Genomic DNA, 18,629 nt, shown 5'->3' on the forward strand with positions numbered 1-18,629 from the left:
CCAGGATTTGAATGACCTGATAAACATAGGGAAATAAAAACAACACAGGTAAAGGGCTTGAGTTAAGTGGGGCTGATTGACTAAAGTGATAATTGACATTATGTCCTATATTACTCTGCACAAACATAAAAACAATGTCAAAATAATTTCATTTTTAAATGTTAGGCTTACCTCCTCTAGTTTCTTGGCATTTCCAGTTACGAAGACCACGGACCTTCCAGCCGGGACGGCCATAGTAGACATGAATGAAACACGGACACATTTCCGAACGGACCGAACGTTTCCGGTAACCAGCGTCCAATTAAACGAGACTCAATGAAATTTAACAAATCATAGAAACGCAAAATGTCCCGCCTTAAAATATTAACCAATCAGCGTTAGGTGTGTTCAGTAATGTTGTCCGGAGTGAAACCATACAGCTGCCCACCATGTGGAGAAGTTTCCGTGACTATGTTATGACAGCGTAGAACGACAGGCCGGAGAGAATTCTGACAAAGCTTCTGGTCAAAATGAATCTTTTACCTCGCACTGCAGAGGAATTCAGCTCTGCAGAATATTGGGAGAAATTCTTTAAGAAGCGCGGAGAGAAGGCCTTTGAGTGGTATGGAGACTACAACAAACTCTGCGGCGTCCTGCACAAATATATTAAAATGCAAGATCAGGTAAAGACATAGATTCAGTTTTTAGTTCTAGTTTTGAAGATTCAACATTGATTTAAAATAAAAACAGTCTTTTATTTCCATTGCTTTTGTTGCCATTTTGTTTGACCTGTATTTAAATTCTGTGTAATTCTAAAGCGTGAATTTAGCAAGTACCAGCACAAAACATGTAAAAATATACAAAATTAAATAACTAAACACATTTCTGTAAAAACCCAGATGACCTAGTTGTGTTATGTGTTCCAGGTTTTGGTGGTTGGTTGTGGTAACTCAGAACTGAGTGAACAGCTCTATGATGTTGGCTTCAAACATCTGACCAATATTGATATCAGTGAAACAGTGGTGACCCAGATGATCCAAAGAAATGCTGAGCGCCGACCAGATCTAAACTTCCAGCAGGTGGATGCTACACAAACTCCATATGATGCCGCCTCATACCAGGCTGCTCTGGACAAAGGGACGTTAGATGCTATGGCATCTGAAGAGGAAGGGAATTTAGCTAAGAGAATGCTCACAGAGGTCATAAACTAATTAGCTGTGATATTTGTTGACATGTTTTAACAGTATACTTTATGACAGCTTTATTTTTTAAATTTATTCCTGCAGGTAGGCCGTGTCCTGCGTGTGGGGGGTCGATATGTCTGCGTGACCCTGGCACAAGAGAGTGTGATTCGGTTGGCAGTGGAACACTTTGTACAGCTGGGATGGGCTGTGAGGCTTCATTGTCTGCAGGAGGTAGACAGTGGAGTGGAGAAAGATTCTTTTGCCCTGCCTGTCTTTGTTTTGGTCTGCACTAAATTCCGTCAGCCAATGCCCACACCTATTCTGGAGATGTGTCTTGGAGAAGATGGCGCCCCAACGCGTCTCACTCAGGTTCCAGAGTTGTTGTCAGCTGTAAGGGAGCAGCAGGCGTACTCTGTGTTGAGAAAGAGGCTCCGCACTGAGTCAAATCCCAACTCAAACCTGTCACTAACCCTTTGTCATGCTAAAACAGGCCTTCCTAGATACACGCTCACAATACAAGACTGTTCTCCTAAAGCCAAGGTGCCGAGATCAAACCATTTTGCCATATTTATTGGTGAGCTTTTCTAAAATACAGTATTTTCTTGTACAGGTTAAATAACTGGTATTTTTTTACATGAGATTATTTTTGTCATCTGACATCAGTTGTCTGATTTTCCCACTGCTTTATACTTTAGTACCTCAAGGCAGTGAGACCAGTTGGCTCTACAGGTCCAACGAGGGACAAAAGCAGTTAGCAGCCAGTGCTAACTTTCGACGACTGGTTATTGTGGCAATGCACAGAAATCAGGAGTACGCAGACATGCAGGCTGTGCAGGAAGAGCTCTCTCCAATGGTGATGGAGCTGGCACCTCCTGGTATGCCAGACAACCAGCAGGTAAAGAGCATCTGTATTCTCCTCTCAGAGCTTGTTGTACAATAATACTAGATATTTTACCACAACAAATGTCTTTGTTTCCACTAAGGTCCCATTTCTCTCAGTTGGAGGTGGTCTGGGCTGGCGAGAGGAGATCAACAGAGGTGTGAGCCAGCTGAGTGGAGAGTACTGTGTCGAGAACGTCAAGGGAGAAGATGGAGAATTGTATCGTCGACTTGTTTTTCTGTCGAATTCCTCACTTGTCCAGTCAGAGAGCCGTCTCCTGTCCTCAAATGCCAGTAAGTCTTTTTTCTTGTCTTTTTTTGAGTTTTGTTTATCCCTCCTTCACTACATGTCTCCTCATAGTTATTGTGCCTACATTTTCTGTTTCACCAATTATTTACCTGTAAAGACTGGCCTATATAAACCAATTTCTTTGTAAATGTTTACATCCCTGCAGCTGGAAGTCAAAAGAAAAAGAACAAAAAAAGGTCCAAGCCAGCAGCTCCTCCCTCAACATCCACCTCCTCTATGACGGTGGACAGCGGTTTCCTCTGCTGCTCTCATCATGAAGTCATGGTGGCAGGCCTTGCCCTTCTCGGGCTGAACCGACCAGACAACAAGGGTAATTTCAGGACACATCCAATAGAACAGGTACATACGTCTTACATCAAACATTTCTAAGCTTAATGTGTGTTTTTCCCTTTTTCTTTTATTCTTTCTGTAGATAACCGAGTGTCGGTGCTGCTGGTGGGGCTTGGTGGAGGAGGCTTGCCTCAATTTCTGCGAGACTTTGTCCCAAATATTTCTGTTGAGGTTGTGGAGTTGGATCCTGTTGTGTTGGGAATAGCGAAAGATTGGTTTGGATTTAGACCTGATGATCAGCTGACTGTCACTCTGGGGGACGGCCTTGAACGCATCTGTGCCCTTGAGCAAAAAGGTTAGTAGAAGAGTGGGGATTATCAATGTTCTGTTAACATTATTTAAATTATTGTATGACCAAGCAGTCATTTTGTCTCTCTGTCATGGCAGGCACTTGTTTATTTGATGTTATAATATTTGATGCGGACAACAAAGACAGCACTGTGGGTATGAGCTGTCCGCCTGCAGTCTTTGTGGAAGCATCAATCCTGCAGAAAGTCCGCAACCTATTAACTCCAAGAGGTACAGTGTGTTCACTTTGGACTGAATTTGTCTTTATCTGTTGCATTTTTAGAAAAAAAGTTGACAATGGTGTATTTTTATAGCTCAGTAAAACTGTGGCAACTACTTAAAATTAACCACTCTTTTACCTAAATGAGTTCAGTTTACATCTCATAGGACTGGGTAAAGGGCCCAAAATCAATAACATGTTTTTCTGTCAGTCCAAAAAGATGCTTCTCTAAATTCTTTAAATATTTTTTTCTTTATCTGAACCAGGTATATTCATGCTGAATCTTGTGTGTCGTGACTTGGTCTTGAAGAAAAGTGTGCTGGATCGTCTACGTGCTGTGTTCCCCAGCATCCTCTCTAGAAAAATCGAAGAAGAGGTCAACGAAGTCCTGCTCTGCACTTGTGGGGAAAAGAAACCATCGGAGGCAGCGCGCATCCTCCCGGCCCTGAACCAATCAGCCAAAGATCTACAGAGCACACTGTCCAGTACCGGTACCAAGACCAGTCGTAGTCCACACATAGACATTGTGGATTTATTAAAAGACCTGAAAGTAGAGTAATTGTTTGTGTGACTGAGAAAATGTAAGATTACTGGTATTAATCCGTTAAACCTTCTAATATTACCATCTACACTGGCAGTCTCTTGTACAGAAGTGTAATATCTTTTTTAAATTGTAATGAAAAAAAGTGTCGTTATGTAGAGCATGTTTCTTTGACAAAATTGACCTAACTCAAATACTTAAATGTTCTTCATAAAAGGTTGGTCAGCGGAGATGTCAGAGTGAATGAAGAAACTTCCAGAATGGAGAAATTTGAATCTTAGTTCTCCTCTCAGATATAACTCTAAACCTTCACACAGTGTGACCTACAAAATGCCAATCGCCTTGTGAGAATAAAAGAGGGCAAATTATTAAAATCAGCCTCAAACAAATCAATCATATCAATTATATCAAACTTTATTGGAATTGATTTTTGTATTAACTGGTTAATGACTGGGATACAATTCAGAGCAGAGAGTTAATACAGGCTTCCACTAGTGGGCACTGCCAATGTCTTATCAGGGTATGCAGAGTAAAAGGAAGGCCCTCAAAGACAGAAGGAAGACAGGGGAGAAAAGGGGAATTCTTACATTTGCCTCCGCAGGAATCATAGATGGAGGGGGAAGTGACTGAGGCCAGCAGCAGGGGGCGGTAGGGAGACGGTTTGGCTTGCTTAGTCACACTGAGATTTCCTGGGATTAAAGGAGTGAAATTTCAGTGGAGGGTATCTCCCAGCTGAAGATCTAGCAATTGGCAAAATGGCAAGGTCAGGGGAGAGGGCAAAAATACAGATGTTGTTACCTGTTTTTTTCCAAATGTTAGAAGTGGGTTTGACATTCGTCATGGTGCTAAGCTTATTTGAATTCATCACGTCAATGAGTAGTAGTTGTAAGCAAAGGTCGAGGCTTGCCTTAACACACAGAGAGAGAGAGAGTCCACCACCAGGTGCCAGCTTCTCCATGCTTCCCTTCAGTGCTAATCCATTAGCCATGGGAGTCCTGCCCTGGTGTACAACTGGACTGAAACATTAGATATGGAGTCTGGTGTTATTACATGCAGTACTATACTAAGTAAGGGATTTGAATCATTGCCTTGCAGGAATTTAGATTACTTGGCCACATGCTCTGCTATAATACAAACTCACCCATTCCCTGCTTATATGCTACAAGTTATTGGCTTTTAAATTCAAAGCTTTGGGATCAACGGGTTACCTGAAAAAAAATGAATGGAGGATGCCTACCGTAACTTACTAAAAAATAATTTAGTGAAACATATGGTAAAACACACACAGAAATAAAAAATAACCTTTTGTTATCACTCACCATCAAAGAAATCACTGTTTTATGACTGTTCATAGTCAATGTGACACTAAAAGGGTCTTAAGATTATTACAGAAAACCTCACCCAATTGAAGTCAAAGCTTATTCAAACCAAATGCTTTGGCTTGTTTTAAGTCACTTCAAACATTTGGTCAGTGGTGGGCTGACCCCCTGATATGCAGTTTGCAGATACAAATAATATTTATATATAAAACATAATTAAAACCCTGAGGTATACACACTGAGGAATATGGAGAACAGTAGAAAACATGGGTTGCAACAGGCTGAGTTGGTACTAAGAGATCAAAGTAATGAACACCAAAATGTCTTATGTATTTAGGGAAGATCAATAAATGAGAGGAGCTCCTCAGCTTAAATCCGTAGGTCACAGTTACAGGTTCGAAAAAATATTTAGCTATACTATAATGTTTAATAGTTCATATCTGCAGATGATGCACTTTGTGCCAATGAAAAAAATCCCATCGTTGTCATGAATTCCAGCCGTGTTCACTTTGGGCCAATGGAAACTCTGATGTGTTTGTGACACATTCAATGACATCACAGAGCACTCGTGAGCACTGCTTATCTGTGCTTAGGGTCAGCTAGCTGGCAACCATGATGATTTTAGATGATGCTGAGCCCAAATCAGCTCAATTGAGAAAATATGAAAACAGTTTTTTCATTTTAGGGTTTTTTGGGTGGGGGTAAAATGAATAAGGCTGATAGTCTGCTGCTGGTTGGCCAGGTGTAGGAGATGAAGTTTATTAACAGGGAGGAGCTGGCTGTAGGGTGAGGCGCAGCAGTCAGTACCATTAGTATAATCTTTAAGGTAGTGAGGCCTAATGGTTCTCTGTAGGAATTCCATGTTAACAACACATTTCCAACTGTCAGGTCTGTCTGTCTGTCTGTCAGTCAGTCTCTCCTGGTATCATTAGTGTCATCACACTCACCAGTGTTTCTCTGTTCATCAGTCTCACTCGTCTCACCTGTGGCCTGGGTACAGAGACCTCTCTCCTTCACTCAGTCTTTGGGTGTTTGGCTCGGCCCTTGTTCCTGTTGTTCCAGGTCACTGTGATTATGGCCGCTGTTCTTCTCTGAGTACTTCTCTGTTCCTGCCTGACCCTGCTGTCTGTGAGTTAAGACTGAATTACCTGATTGTTTAAGTTGCACTAGTTTTATCAACTTTTCTGCACCTGATCACTGTTCTCCCCAGTTTGGTTTCTGCCTGCTTTCACTGTATGTCACACAAACAAGATTAAAAGATGTGACATGTTGTTCTACAGCTGTTGTAGTGACTCATGATCATCATGACTTTAGTTAAGATTTAGTTCAACTTTAACCAAAGTAGTTACATCAAGGGTGACTGGACTGGACTAGTTTCTTGAAGATGTTCCCTTTAGTTACTCTGACTGATGGTAACCATCAATGTCATCAACACATTACATGTATTATAGTATATAATGTTGTTAGTTCTTTGAGGTCACTGCTGAGAAATATATATGTACCTGTTAAACAACCATGACCTTCTGCACCTTCTGTGTTACTAAACCTTCACCTGCTGGTGGATGTTAGCGTTCCACATGAGTCGCATCATTAAGTCACAATACTCCACATTGTTGAGTTGCTATTACTTTATTAACACAAAAAATTGTGATTTTAATTTTTTTTATTGATACAGTGTTTAACAGTATATAAATGTAGTCGTTGAATACCTGTACATATGTTGTGTGTTATGAAATTAAAAAAAAAAGTAGAAATACTTTCAGGCTAAAAGAAAAAGGACATTATGCTACAGCGGTTATCATGTCAAGTGCCAGTGTTTTTAAATCAGTCTATAGACACAGATATTTACAAAAGTCCAAGACAGTCATTTGTCCTTAATTATTACAAATGTAAACTGCACTTTCACCATTAGATGTCACAAATGCTAACGTGATGACCCTTTAAGAATAATTTTTTTGTTGTAGTTTTGTGAATGATGTTCTCATGGTGTCAGCAGAGGTGCAGGTAAACACGTGTAGGTGAGGGAGGCGCTGTGTTCAGATGTCAGTGGGGCTGCCATCTGTCTGCCTGTCTGTGCCTGCTGTACAGGAGCAGAAGGTCTGCACAGCAAGTGTAGACAGGCAGACACACCACAACAGTCGGATCCCAGAGGTCACGTTGAGAGGGTGAGACACGGACGGGGAAGTGAGATCAGAGCATGAGCATAGATACAAACCGACACCTGTAAACGTTCATGCAACTGTGAAATGTTGTAATCACCACCACTGTTGGCAACACTGTTTGATAGTTCATAGGTGTAATGAAGTGGTTGGAGTATAGAGGGCGCAGAAATAGTTTACTAATAAATTGTTACTGTTGTACTGTCCAGGGTGTGCCCCTCCCACCCCCCAGCCTGCTCTTGCCTGTAGTCAACTGGGATTGGCTCCAGTGACCCCTGTGACCCTGCAAAGGAATAAGTGCTAGATAATGGTTGGATGGATGTTGAAATCCTGGTCAGGTTAAGATTTGGCTGTAGATTTTTTTTTCTTAACCAACAAATTGTATCACCAAGGGAATTCTGATGCTCTTATCATCATTATAATAACTCCCAATATTCCTGCAGTTATTAGCCATTCTTTCCCTCCACCTGGACCTGTAAGTGAGCCCCACCATTTCTCATTTCAAACTCAAGCTCGCTCTTCCCTTTACTCCCCCTTTTCTTCCTCTTCTGGGAGTTGAGGCATTTGGAGCGGCTCACTCTGACACAGCTGGAGCTGACCCAAGCCAAACTAAGACACAAACATGCCTGCACCAACACACACTCTCATGCTGTGGACTGACTTGTATATACACCGTACAGTATACATGCAAACCCTGAAGTAAACACAGTGGCATTCAAATTTTGGAGAGAAATTTACACACACACACACACACACTGTTACAGGCACATAGTGACTTTTTAGAATAAACACTGCAGCTTGAACACTGTGTTCCCACACACAGCCTCAGACCTGCGGGGTGTACAGTCATGTCGTAGGTTTCCCCTTGTTGTCATGCACTGACTAAGAACTAAATCACTTAACAACTTGGCGGCCGTTGAGCAATCACCTCTGGTTAATGATGACCAACCTAAGGGATGGGGTACTCCTGTGTGTGTGTGTGTGTGTGTGTGTGTGTGTAAGTAATAATCACTCCGTCTCAGTGGACTCATTAAGACACATCCACACAACCCTGAGGCATTCATCAGATGTTTTGAAAAGCATGAGTTCATTGTCAATCACCCGTGTTATCACAGCAGATCAGACGGACTGCATTCTCACAGGCAGCTCCGTCTGCGGACACACACATGGACAAGCTACGCCTCTGCTTCTTCTACGGTTTCAGTTCCCGCTCTTAAACTCACCCCACCCACACTACCTCCGCATATATTTCTTCGACTGCCGCCCTCCTCCCCTTTATTATCTCTTTCTTTACCTCAACTCTGTTTCTATTTCTCTCCCTCCCTCTCTCTCCCTCTCTCTCTCTCGGCCCCCCTCCCCTCACACCCCATTTCTGTGGTTGGCAGTCTCCCTAGGACACTGCACATTCCTGGCTGGAAAATCTGAAGCTTTGTCCAAACATCAGCTTCCAAGATCTGCCCAGAGAAATCCCACATGGCTACACTGCAGACCCCCTCACCCCCCTCCTCCTTTCTCTTTCACCCCCACGTTCACTCCCTGTCCTAACTCTCAGTTCCTGCGGGGGTCGCCACCCCCCCAAAAAAAATCATCTTTCCTCCACTAACTTTCCTGCAGTGCCGTATCTCCATCTTTGTTTGGATTGCTTCTGTACGTTTCCACATCAAAAAGACCTTTTCTTGTGCAGGACCCAACATCTGCAGACTGAGACTGACCTCAGGTTAGAGTTAAAGTCCACATGACTCACAGAACAGACCTGCATTCCTATATCCCTTTACTGCCAGGACTCCAACAGGCATCCTGAAGAAAAACAGACGTTGCATGTCTATACACTTAATCTACACACTCCTCTGTGTCTGTGTGTGTGTGTGTGTGTGTGTGCCCTTTGACATTGGTGTGTGTGTGTGTGTGTGTGAGAGAGAGAGAGAGAGGCCTGCTCCGTATCTCAAATCCATTTGTCAATGGGAAGAGGAGACGTAGCATCAGACACTGCACCTCTGATGTATGAAACTTTACGACCGCCCTGACACCAGTGTGAATATCGCTCTCTCTCTCTGTGTGTCTCTCTCTCTCTCTCTCACACACACACACCACATTGATATTTGCAAATGGAGACAAATAAATAAATACATGTAAATACCACGAACAAGTGCACATGCAGAACCTTGAATTATTCAATGTGCATGCTCTTTGTCAGGCTTCTGTGTGACTGTATCACATTAACAGTGTTAGTTAAAGCCCACCACAGTACATTACAGTATGGATGACATGCTGCCACTGTTAATGGTGAAACGACATTAATGTGCGTTTGCACATCTCCGAGCTAAAACATGACAGACTAGCAAACTCGCTGTTTCCTTCAGCACGGAACGCATGCAGGTTTTCATGTGGTCCCATGTCTTCACGGGGAGGCTCTTCCATGCACTGTCTAACCAATGTGCAGACTACTGTACACCAGAAAGATCCTGAACAGGTAGTCTGAACACTGGGATGACGGAGCAGGACTATCCCTCACTTTCGTAGTGCGCTAGCCACTTCAGTTTCTGGTTGCTTGTTAGCAGGTCTGTCTGTTGCGGAGGCGAGCCTGTAAAAATCGTTCCTTTCTCTTTGGTTCCGTCTCAAGGCTGTTCTGCAGGCTTTGATACATCTGACATCCCGGCCTTTGGGTGTCCCTCATTTGGAGATGTTCATGGATCTGGAGTCTGTTGTCCACAGGGCTGTGTCCCGGCATAGTATCCAGTCTTGACGTGGCACATTCACTCATTCAGCCAGGGATCTGCCTGTTCACTTGGGGAAGGCATAAGGAAATAAGGGGAGTGAGAGAAGGAGAGAAATTTAGGGAGGAACTTAGAAGCCATATATGGGTTGATGGGACCCATGGGGAATCAACTTTGGAGTGGTCTGCAGTTTCTCCGCGCTTCTCCTGCAAACCCTCTCCCGCTCTTTATGTTCCTCAACCCTTCCTCATCTGCTCCAGCAAAATCACCACCCTCTGTCCTTCTTTCCACCTTTATCCCTCCTCTTCCTCTCTTCCTCATCTTAACTTTGTGTTTCTACCCCATCAGATCACCATGTACTCGCTCCAGTCTCCTCCCCTCCTGTCTAAAGCGATCCCAGATGTTGCTCTATGGGCGCCAATCGCATTCTGTCATTTTTTTATCCTCTCTTACAGGAAGTGGGCCCCTTTCAGAAAAAAAGGAATAAGGGATGAAGGAAGAGAGTCGTAGGGTTCAGGGGAGCACAGAGAGAGGAAAATGAACCGGCCGTACGTGAATACAACACGTGTGCATGTGTTCCAACATGGTACAAACCCATGCCTTCACAGACACCAAATGCATCCAAGATATTTAAGCTACACTTTTCAGTGGAGAGGAAAGATGCAAAGAAGTGGTCGGCACTCTTCATCATCTTCTCCCTCACTGTTTTCTATGACCGTTCCCATAACCAGCCATTTGGAAATCCTATTCTCAAAGGTTAGAAAGCGGGAGCAGGCCAGGAAAGAAGAATGAGGGGGGAGGGCTTGACTTTAGGAGAAATGTTGTGTTAAAGCTTTACTCTGAGTAATGACTTTCACATGTGGGCTCGGTCTCTCCCTCTTTTTTTTTTTCTTCGTACTGCTCTCTCTTATTCTCTCCTGCCGTGGTTCATTTCTTGGTACCCTGCCTCCATACAGTCTGTTTCTCTTCACGCTGACCACTCCGCTCCGCTCCACTCCACCAACTGCTCTCTGTCATTCAGAAGTCCACACGCTGGTGACAGATCATAGACTCACAGCATCTCTCCCACAATGCCTCTGTTTGGATTGGGTTAACAATGTGAAGAAACATCATCTGGACTAAGAGCGCAATCCCCCCCACCACCAATACCCTCGCTCCCTGTCCAGATATAGTCCCAAAAATGTTTTACTACCAGACATGCAACACTTTTTGAAAAAAACCAACTATTCTCTCAGGTGACTAAGAGACTCTCTTTCTCACGGTCAGTATTTTTTCCACCAGTACCTGTGTGAAATGTCATGATCACCATCATTTGTTATGTTGTGTGCTGCTGTGAGTCAGATGTGGGAGTTCAGTGTTTGCCACCGTCTTGTGCATACAATGACTGATAAGAAAAAAAAGAATGGAATTTCAAATAGGTTTTGCCCTTCTTTTGACCTCCATCCATTTAAATTTGCCACCATCAGATTAGCTGAGGGATATCCAGTGGGTTCTGCAGTGGGTGTAGTTTTTCATCTCGTAGTATATGCCAGGCTGTGGAGGACTGGGTAAGGTTTGAATTAGCTGGGTTGCTATGTGTGAGACAGATTGAGTAAGACAGAGAGACAAAGAGCATGAGTGAAGGAGGGGGAGGGGGAGTGGGGGTCTGAGGGCTGGAGCAGACCCAAAGGCAGGCTGATTGTAGCAGAGCATGTGGGCTTTGTTTATAAATTTGAGCAATACTGCATTCAGATACACAAGCTGTATTTGTATGTGCATGAGTGTACACGTCTACGGGCTTAGTCAGTGTGAGCGTGTGTGTGTGTGTGTGAGTGTGTGTTGACCACTGCATACCGACAGCAGGCTCATTAAGCAGCTAATCAAAGCCAGAGAGTTTGAATCACAGATGAAGCTGCTCTTGTTTGGAAAGAATTGCTCGACTCACCACAAAAAGGAGGGAGAAAGAAGAATTGGAAGGGTTGAGGGGAGAAAGAAAGCAGAAAAGAGTATCAGAGCCATCGGCCAGGAATGTGTCAAAGTCTGTCCTATGGCGCCCCCACCCCTCACCCCAGCCAGCCCCCATCCTGCTCCTCTCTCCTGCTGTAGCTGTGTTTGTGCATATGTGTACGTGTGTGTGTGTGGAGCAGACATTTGAGCGGTTTTTGTCCCTGTCTGACAGTAATCAAAAACCTCAGGAAATTTTAAATCTAAAGCAGTCAGAGCTCAGAGAAATTCCTCTGCATGGTTGAAGGAAGTCACAGTGGTCATGAAGTGGTGAGAAGATAGCAGTGGGACCAAGAAAATCTCTTTGTATTAGTGATACTTTCACATAGAAACCTTTTTTTTCTATGTGAAAATACGAATGTGAGTGTCCTGGTCTCATGCTGTAGTACCATAGCTCGTATTGTCATCTTTGGCCTTGTTCCGTGTCTGTTAGTCACCACACCCAGACTTAATAGCCTCACCCATTCTACACCGGCCACAGGCTGACAAACCGAGTCGAAGTGTCAGCTTTCTGCTCCCATTGATGTAGTCGGTTTGCTTTTTCTTTTTTTTTTGTCTCTGTTGACTCTTATTCACACACATATGGACACGCAGAAACACACACGCACACACACACATGCAAAGGTTTTCGCATATTTGAGGTTAATTGCAATGGGCTCTGAGTGTGAGAAGGGAACAACAAAAGAAGAAAAGAAACAACTGAGTGATTAAAGAAAAATGTTCAACAGATGGGCCACAGCCTGCGCCAGATCTGCTGCTTGTCTTTGACTTTGTTGTGTTGTCATACACAGACATAGCATAGAGGGGCGGTGTGAAGAGAAAAATGGGCGATGGAGATGAGGAGATCATCGCACACAGGGAGTTCATGTCGAGCCAAACAGTCAGGGAGAAGGGCTATAGAGGAAGTTCTTTCATGGTCTCTCTGAGCATGTGTGTGTTGTGGTATGTGCCTGTGTGTACCATGCAAATATGTCTACACTGCAAAATAATTATATATATATATATATATAATTTCAGCTTTGACACATGGATGGATGAGTGAATTTTTTTTTTTTTTTTAATTTAGGAAACAAAATCTTCTGTTTTATTATGTTGTTCTGTAAATGCATTGTCTTGTTCTTGGCTTCTTTCGCAAGTGACTTTGCACCATTTAGATCTGTGTTTCCCAAACTTTTTTTGGGGGACCCTTATTTTAAAAGTCACAAACCTTCGTGACCCAAGTCAATAGACATTATTTGTAAACTCCTGGGAAACATGATGTGAGACAACCCAAAAAACAGTCTTTGGGAAACAATGATTTAGATGGCAGAAAAACTGTTCAGTTGGTGGTAATAATAGATACTGAAAATAAAGAGATAATAATTTGTTAGACTGCAGTTTTGATCACTTTCTTCACTGCTGTTGGAGGTGTACAGCGCAACAGAACGGTGAAAGCCAAGTTGAGTTTGATAGCCAGCCTTAGCTCCTCGTTCGTTGTTGTTTGCAATTTTAAAACATTTCATTTCTATATGCAGTTTTCAGAAGACTGCCATTTAGTCCGTTCGCTTGTTGTTTCTGAAACACCTAGTACTCTACAGGTTAAGTTTTCAGTGCAGATTGAAGAACATGTTCTGTAAAGGAAATGCTGCGCTACATCATTTCTGTTTCAGTTAACACCTCCAAGGCAGAAGCATCTTCCTCTCTGGGTTTTTATGGCAGCTGGCAGACTCTGAGTTGTTATCGTTGCCACCTAAATTTGTCTTTTTCCCACTAGTAAACTTGTCGACTTTACTGCTACGCGCTGGAGTTTTGCTACAAGTTCACCAAAAGGACACATAAAAATACAAACAATTAACACTAATTGGCTGTGGAATAGTAGAGAAAACCAGTATACCTGAAGAAAACCCACACAGATTCCACACAAACAGTCCCTCAGCCCCAGCCAGGACTCAAACCAGGGAAATTCTTGTGGTGAGCCAGCAGTGCTAACCACTATTCCACAGTGTGGCCTGATATTTATCCACCATTTACTTAAATTTAAATGGAATCTCTGGGCCAAATGGTGGCAAATGCTGTAAAAGTGAAGATGACCGGGTCAGGCCACAGTTTTTCTCTGTAGAGTTTGAACATGGAGTTGTCTCTGTGTACGTTCTTCTGTTGTGTGTGAGTTTTCTCCAGGTACAAAAACATGCAGAAATAAGGAGACTCTAAATTCACTAAGGGTGTAAATATGAGTGTGAATGGTTGTTTGTCTCTATATGTGTCCCTGTGATGGACAGCTTAAGTGTCCAGGGTGTACCCTCCAACGCCCTGTAAAACACACTTTTCAAACTCAAGGCCCGGGGGCCAAATGCAGCCCACTAAGCTGTTTTGTGTGGCCCGTGTGAGCGTAAAAAGCTTTTAGTGAAGTACATGCAGCAGAGTTTCTTAACCTGAGAAATAAGTTTTTTTTTATTACACAGCAATGAACAATATTTGTAGCTTGAATCAATAATAATCAATTGCAGAAACATGTATTAGTCTGTTAACGAGTAGTTACATCTATGGTCCTCAACCTTTTTTGTTCCAAGGACTGGTCAGCCAGTACCACCCCCAGTGAAAATGAGTTTGACAACTCTGGTGTAGAGGAATAACCTGTAGATAATAGCTTTATAGCTTTATTTTATTCAAACGTTACTTAAGAGTAAAGTGTGTTCCATATATATATGTTTTTTTAAACATCAAAAACATCTAATTATTTATATTCATCATGGAAATATTTTCTAAGGAATGATTAAAGTTGTCTAGCAAGGTATCTTAAAAAAGAAAAGGAAAAAAAGAAAAAAATAGAAATTGTCTGTGATGACAGTTTAACTGAGAAAATATGCAAATGTTTTGCCTGTAATGTGACTCAGTGAGTCTGTGCTGTGTTCATGCTGACTCATCACTTTCATTTATTTTACAAACTGGTTTTATCTGCCTGTCTTCTGTCTTCTGACTGAACAAAATGGCTTGAGGGATTTTACATTTCCACCACCAAATAACGGTCAGATATTGATTGAGGTTTTATTGTATTCTTGTACAACAATGTATGTGCATAACTGTGGTTGATATAATCACAGATTATAATAATCAGTCAGAGTACATGTTTTTACCTGTTACACTTCTTGTTTTTACAATAAATGTATCCTTTAACCACAAAAGTGGCGCTAACTACCCCACCCCTGAACCCCGTCCCACCCGTCCCCAGTAAAGTACAGTTTAAATGCACCATTGAAAATGTCTGCTCACTGCATAGGATCGGGACATAGCACTTGTCAGTGACATGTCTTAGATTTCTGAGGATCAGCTACTAAACCACGTGCTCTAAACTTTAATGACAAGGAATGATTTTTAATAGGGTCATATTTTACACATGAAGCGACTGTGTTTAAAGAAGGGATTGAAGAGCTCGATGACAAAGAGGTGAAAAGATTTTATCCACATGCTAATTATCTCCAAGATACTGAGTACACACTTGGAATCATGTTCAAAACTGTCACAGCCTATAAGTAATAAATTAAATTAAAATGACACAATGGTGATGTGGGTAATTCAGAGCAGTGTAAAAGGAAAAGTCATTTTAATGCTACAACTTTACTGTCTTTAACTGTCACCAGAGGCGTAATAACAATTTTTTTTTTTTTTTTTTGGATGGGAGAAACTTTTTAAAATGTATTGATGGCTTACTATACTGGTGAAGCTGTCTTTTAGATTAAATTATAAAATACATTTAGTAAAAATGAAATGTCAAAAACATGAAAATATAAAGGAAATAACTAGTGAAAAAGAAGTACACACTCTTGCTGAATAAGTGTTTTAAACTGTGACTGTTTTCGGTTGTCTTGCGGCACTGAGAAGACAGCAGTTAAATATTTATCTTTTCTAAATTGTTCAATTCAATTATATGATGTTCTTGTCTGAATTCTCAGTCAATAACCCAGCAGATGACTCATGTAAATTACAGTATTTGTATCATCAACCTGTAAATTAATATTTCACATAATACACATTTAAAGATTAAAAATATATATATATATAAAAAGCAATTGCATTGTTTTACTTTAAAACGTGTGTGCTGAGCACCAGTGCTTTAGAACTGACTGAAGCTGAGGGCGCCTCTGGTCATTATCTGCAGATAATTATGATCACTTTCAGAATCAACTAATTGCATTTATTTTCACAACGAGTTCTTTTTCTGATACCTAGGTTTTCTTTTCAACGCGTATTGCTTCTTTTCTGCAGCAGTTGTTTTTTTCTCGGAGGAAAAAAAAATGTGCATGAAATCCTCCGTTAGTTCAAAGTCTACTCTGCTGATCGCAGACAACATAATGTTCACACAGATATGGTGAAACAAGGGAGGAAGGAAACAAACTAAACCTGTAAGAAGGACTTTCCTTGTCTTTTTAGTGATAGTAAAACACTTAAAAAAGCCCCACACATACACCAAAAATTGTAACAATAAATTGAGGTGTTGAGTAAGGTGTCAGTCAGTAATGTAGACGGTTAGGTTTATATGTTATTTACTTTTTTTAAGCGCTAGTGTGAAGGAATTATTGAAATGTAAGATCGTGTTTCAGAATGAAACGTTTCTGGTGCTGGGAGGTCATGTTTGATTGGTCTTTTCTAGAGGTCATACCAGAACTCTGACCTCTAATTAGACCAAATTAAATTCAACCCTGACTTTAGCAGAGAGCAGCTGCACCTGTTTACACTTCACCTTGGGTCCATTGCACGTTTTGCCTTCGCTAACCTTGAGGACAGCTCCGTAACCCCTTACTCCTCCGTCCATGTTCCCCCTTCTCTTTTTCTGCCTAAATGAAAAAGCAAGTCCCCCACCCCTTCCATCTCGCTCTGTCGTTGGCTCTGCAGCACAGCATTCTTGGCCCATGATGTCACTACAATATGTGTGTGTGTGTGTGTGTGTGTTCTCGTCTGTTTCTCATCAGCGTTTCCCCGTCACCCACTCCTCCTTTTTCTTTCTTCTACCCATTCCTCTTTACCTCTCTTTTGTATTCCCTCTGTTCTGCTCTCCATTTCTCTGTTCTCGTGTCTCTGATTTTTTAACCTTATCCCCAGCGTAGTCCGCATGATGTTTCGCGCCCAATATTTTTACCTTTCTGCACACATCTGTGTTGGCGTTAAAATGACTAGGAAAATGCAATGTGTGCACACGACGCAGCGTTAGCTAAAACTGACATCAGACTATTGCACATCATTGTTCCAGTCCTGCTGAGAATTTTCTTTTTTTCAATGCAGGTGGAAAAACAACAAATGTAATATGTGACAACTGTACATGAAGGGACGTAAAGGTGATATTTTAGTTTTTAACCCACTGTGTTCTTTGCATTATTTATACAGAAAAAATGTGCACAGGTACAATTCAAGATTCATAAGTTCAGTCGTCATGTAGAACTTGTTGAAAGTTGCTTTCAAAACTTCACTGAATCTGTTGTCATCAACATCAAGTCTACAGTCCCCCACAGTCCAGTTGGTAATTGTGTCAGTCGTAAACTTATTTACTGCCCCACGCTCAGTGAGGCTGGTTTGACTCAGTCCCGGCGCCTGACCTGAACACATAGTGAGCGTCCAGACGGTATTTTAATGTCCAGATGCTTCATGAAAAAAAAAAAACCTTTTTCCACAATGTGTGCAAATAACATGTGTGTCCGGTGTCTGTTAGAGCAATGATGAGTGGACGGTGGAATCGTTGGCTCTACAGTGCACGTCATTCTGCCCATGCAATTAAACAAGGTAAAAATGTAATATGTGATTTACATGTCGTTATTTATTCTTTGTATTATTTTTGTCGTTACATCTTTGCCTTTTTAGCAAACATATTTTTGTCGTTACATCTTTGCCTTTTAACTTTTTATGTACTGTTATTAGCATGTTTTTAGCAAACAAACTATATACAAGTACACTGTTTCATTTAACAGAATTTGATACATTTTCCTTTGTTGTTTACGAGAATAAGCTGCTAATATTTTCAGTAAAACGATTGTGAAATTAGATAAAATATCTGACAAATTGAATGTTAAATTCAAATTTTTGTTCTGCAGTTTTTTTCTTAATTGACAACTATCTTGTGCAAATTTGTGTATTTTTTTATAACAACAATATTATATTATTAAGAGGCTGGAAGAAAAAGAATACTTTACCAGCATATATGCTTCAAGTATGAATTGTTTAAGTTAAGTTCAGCCAATCAGAGTAGCCCACTGGATAATGAAAATTATTCAGTGGTTCAAAGCCTTGGTCTCCAAGGAGATTGTTCCTCCATTGTTACACTTTGTAACTTATACAATTTTTGTGGTTGTGAAGGAGGCTAGAGCCGATCCAAGCAGTCATTTGAGTAAGAGTGTGTGGACTCTGGACACTTCACGAGCCCTCCACACACCTATTTACTGCGCCCAGTTACCCTAATGCCCAATCTGCATGTTTTTGTTAAAGTCTACCTTAAATCACACAGTTGGAGTGGCGTCAGGCTCAAACCTCTGACTTTTTTTTGCAGGTTCACCAACAACTACACCAACGTGTCCCGGGCCTATTGTCACTGCGGGGAAAAAGGCAAGTGGTTTCCTTTCACTGCTTATTTAACGAGAATGCTAATGTGTTTTGTCAGAATCTGGTTTGTTTTAAATATCACCACATGTATTCTGAAGTAAAGTCTGCTCCCACTGTTTTATTTGGTCTCAGCCCCTCTGTGTTCTGACTTTGTTTTCT

At 41.6% G+C, this 18,629-nt stretch overlaps 2 protein-coding genes across 3 annotated transcripts in view; one reads left to right on the plus strand and one right to left on the minus strand.

The window, feature by feature from the left end:
* Nucleotides 1-249, minus strand: part of itpa (inosine triphosphatase (nucleoside triphosphate pyrophosphatase)) — a 1,722-nt gene extending 1,473 nt beyond the window's left edge. Inside the window, 2 exon segments of the mRNA XM_008307126.3 lie at nucleotides 1-16; nucleotides 172-249. The exon segment at nucleotides 1-16 is cut by the window's left edge and continues 11 nt beyond it. Coding sequence (XP_008305348.2) covers nucleotides 1-16; nucleotides 172-243 — 88 coding nt within the window. The 5' untranslated portion in view covers nucleotides 244-249.
* Nucleotides 250-382: 133 nt separating this feature from the next.
* mettl13 (methyltransferase 13, eEF1A lysine and N-terminal methyltransferase) lies at nucleotides 383-18,619 on the plus strand. 2 transcript variants are annotated; one of them, XR_003048835.1, is made up of 12 exons: nucleotides 383-662; nucleotides 906-1,178; nucleotides 1,266-1,737; nucleotides 1,859-2,058; nucleotides 2,147-2,336; nucleotides 2,498-2,662; nucleotides 2,765-2,977; nucleotides 3,070-3,201; nucleotides 3,457-3,681; nucleotides 6,019-6,178; nucleotides 17,587-17,657; nucleotides 18,418-18,619. XR_003048835.1 is itself a non-coding variant. In XM_025052897.1 (10 exons), the coding sequence occupies exons 1-10, from the start codon at nucleotides 510-512 to the stop codon at nucleotides 6,120-6,122; spliced, it is 2,127 nt and encodes a 708-aa protein (XP_024908665.1). In that variant the 5' UTR covers nucleotides 383-509; the 3' UTR covers nucleotides 6,123-6,329. The 2 variants fall into 2 exon arrangements, 1 of the variants encoding a protein (XP_024908665.1); XM_025052897.1 differs by lacking the exons at nucleotides 17,587-17,657; nucleotides 18,418-18,619 and having other exon boundaries at nucleotides 6,019-6,329.
* Nucleotides 18,620-18,629: the final 10 nt, after the last annotated feature.

Source organism: Cynoglossus semilaevis, chromosome 2 (assembly GCF_000523025.1).
Source record: "Cynoglossus semilaevis isolate Cse_v1.0 chromosome 2, Cse_v1.0, whole genome shotgun sequence".
NCBI classification, from domain to species: Eukaryota; Metazoa; Chordata; class Actinopteri; order Pleuronectiformes; family Cynoglossidae; genus Cynoglossus; species Cynoglossus semilaevis.

What these genes read in the sequence shown, in the direction of transcription:
- mettl13 (XM_025052897.1), top strand. Translation starts at nt 510, where the DNA reads ATGAATCTTTTACCTCGCACTGCAGAGGAATTCAGCTCTGCAGAATAT. An exon ending in CTAAGAGAATGCTCACAGAG is followed by an intron (nt 1,179 to 1,265) that starts GTCATAAACTAA and finishes TTATTCCTGCAG; the next exon opens with GTAGGCCGTGTCCTGCGTGT. An exon ending in GAACCGACCAGACAACAAGG is followed by an intron (nt 2,663 to 2,764) that starts GTAATTTCAGGA and finishes TTCTTTCTGTAG; the next exon opens with ATAACCGAGTGTCGGTGCTG.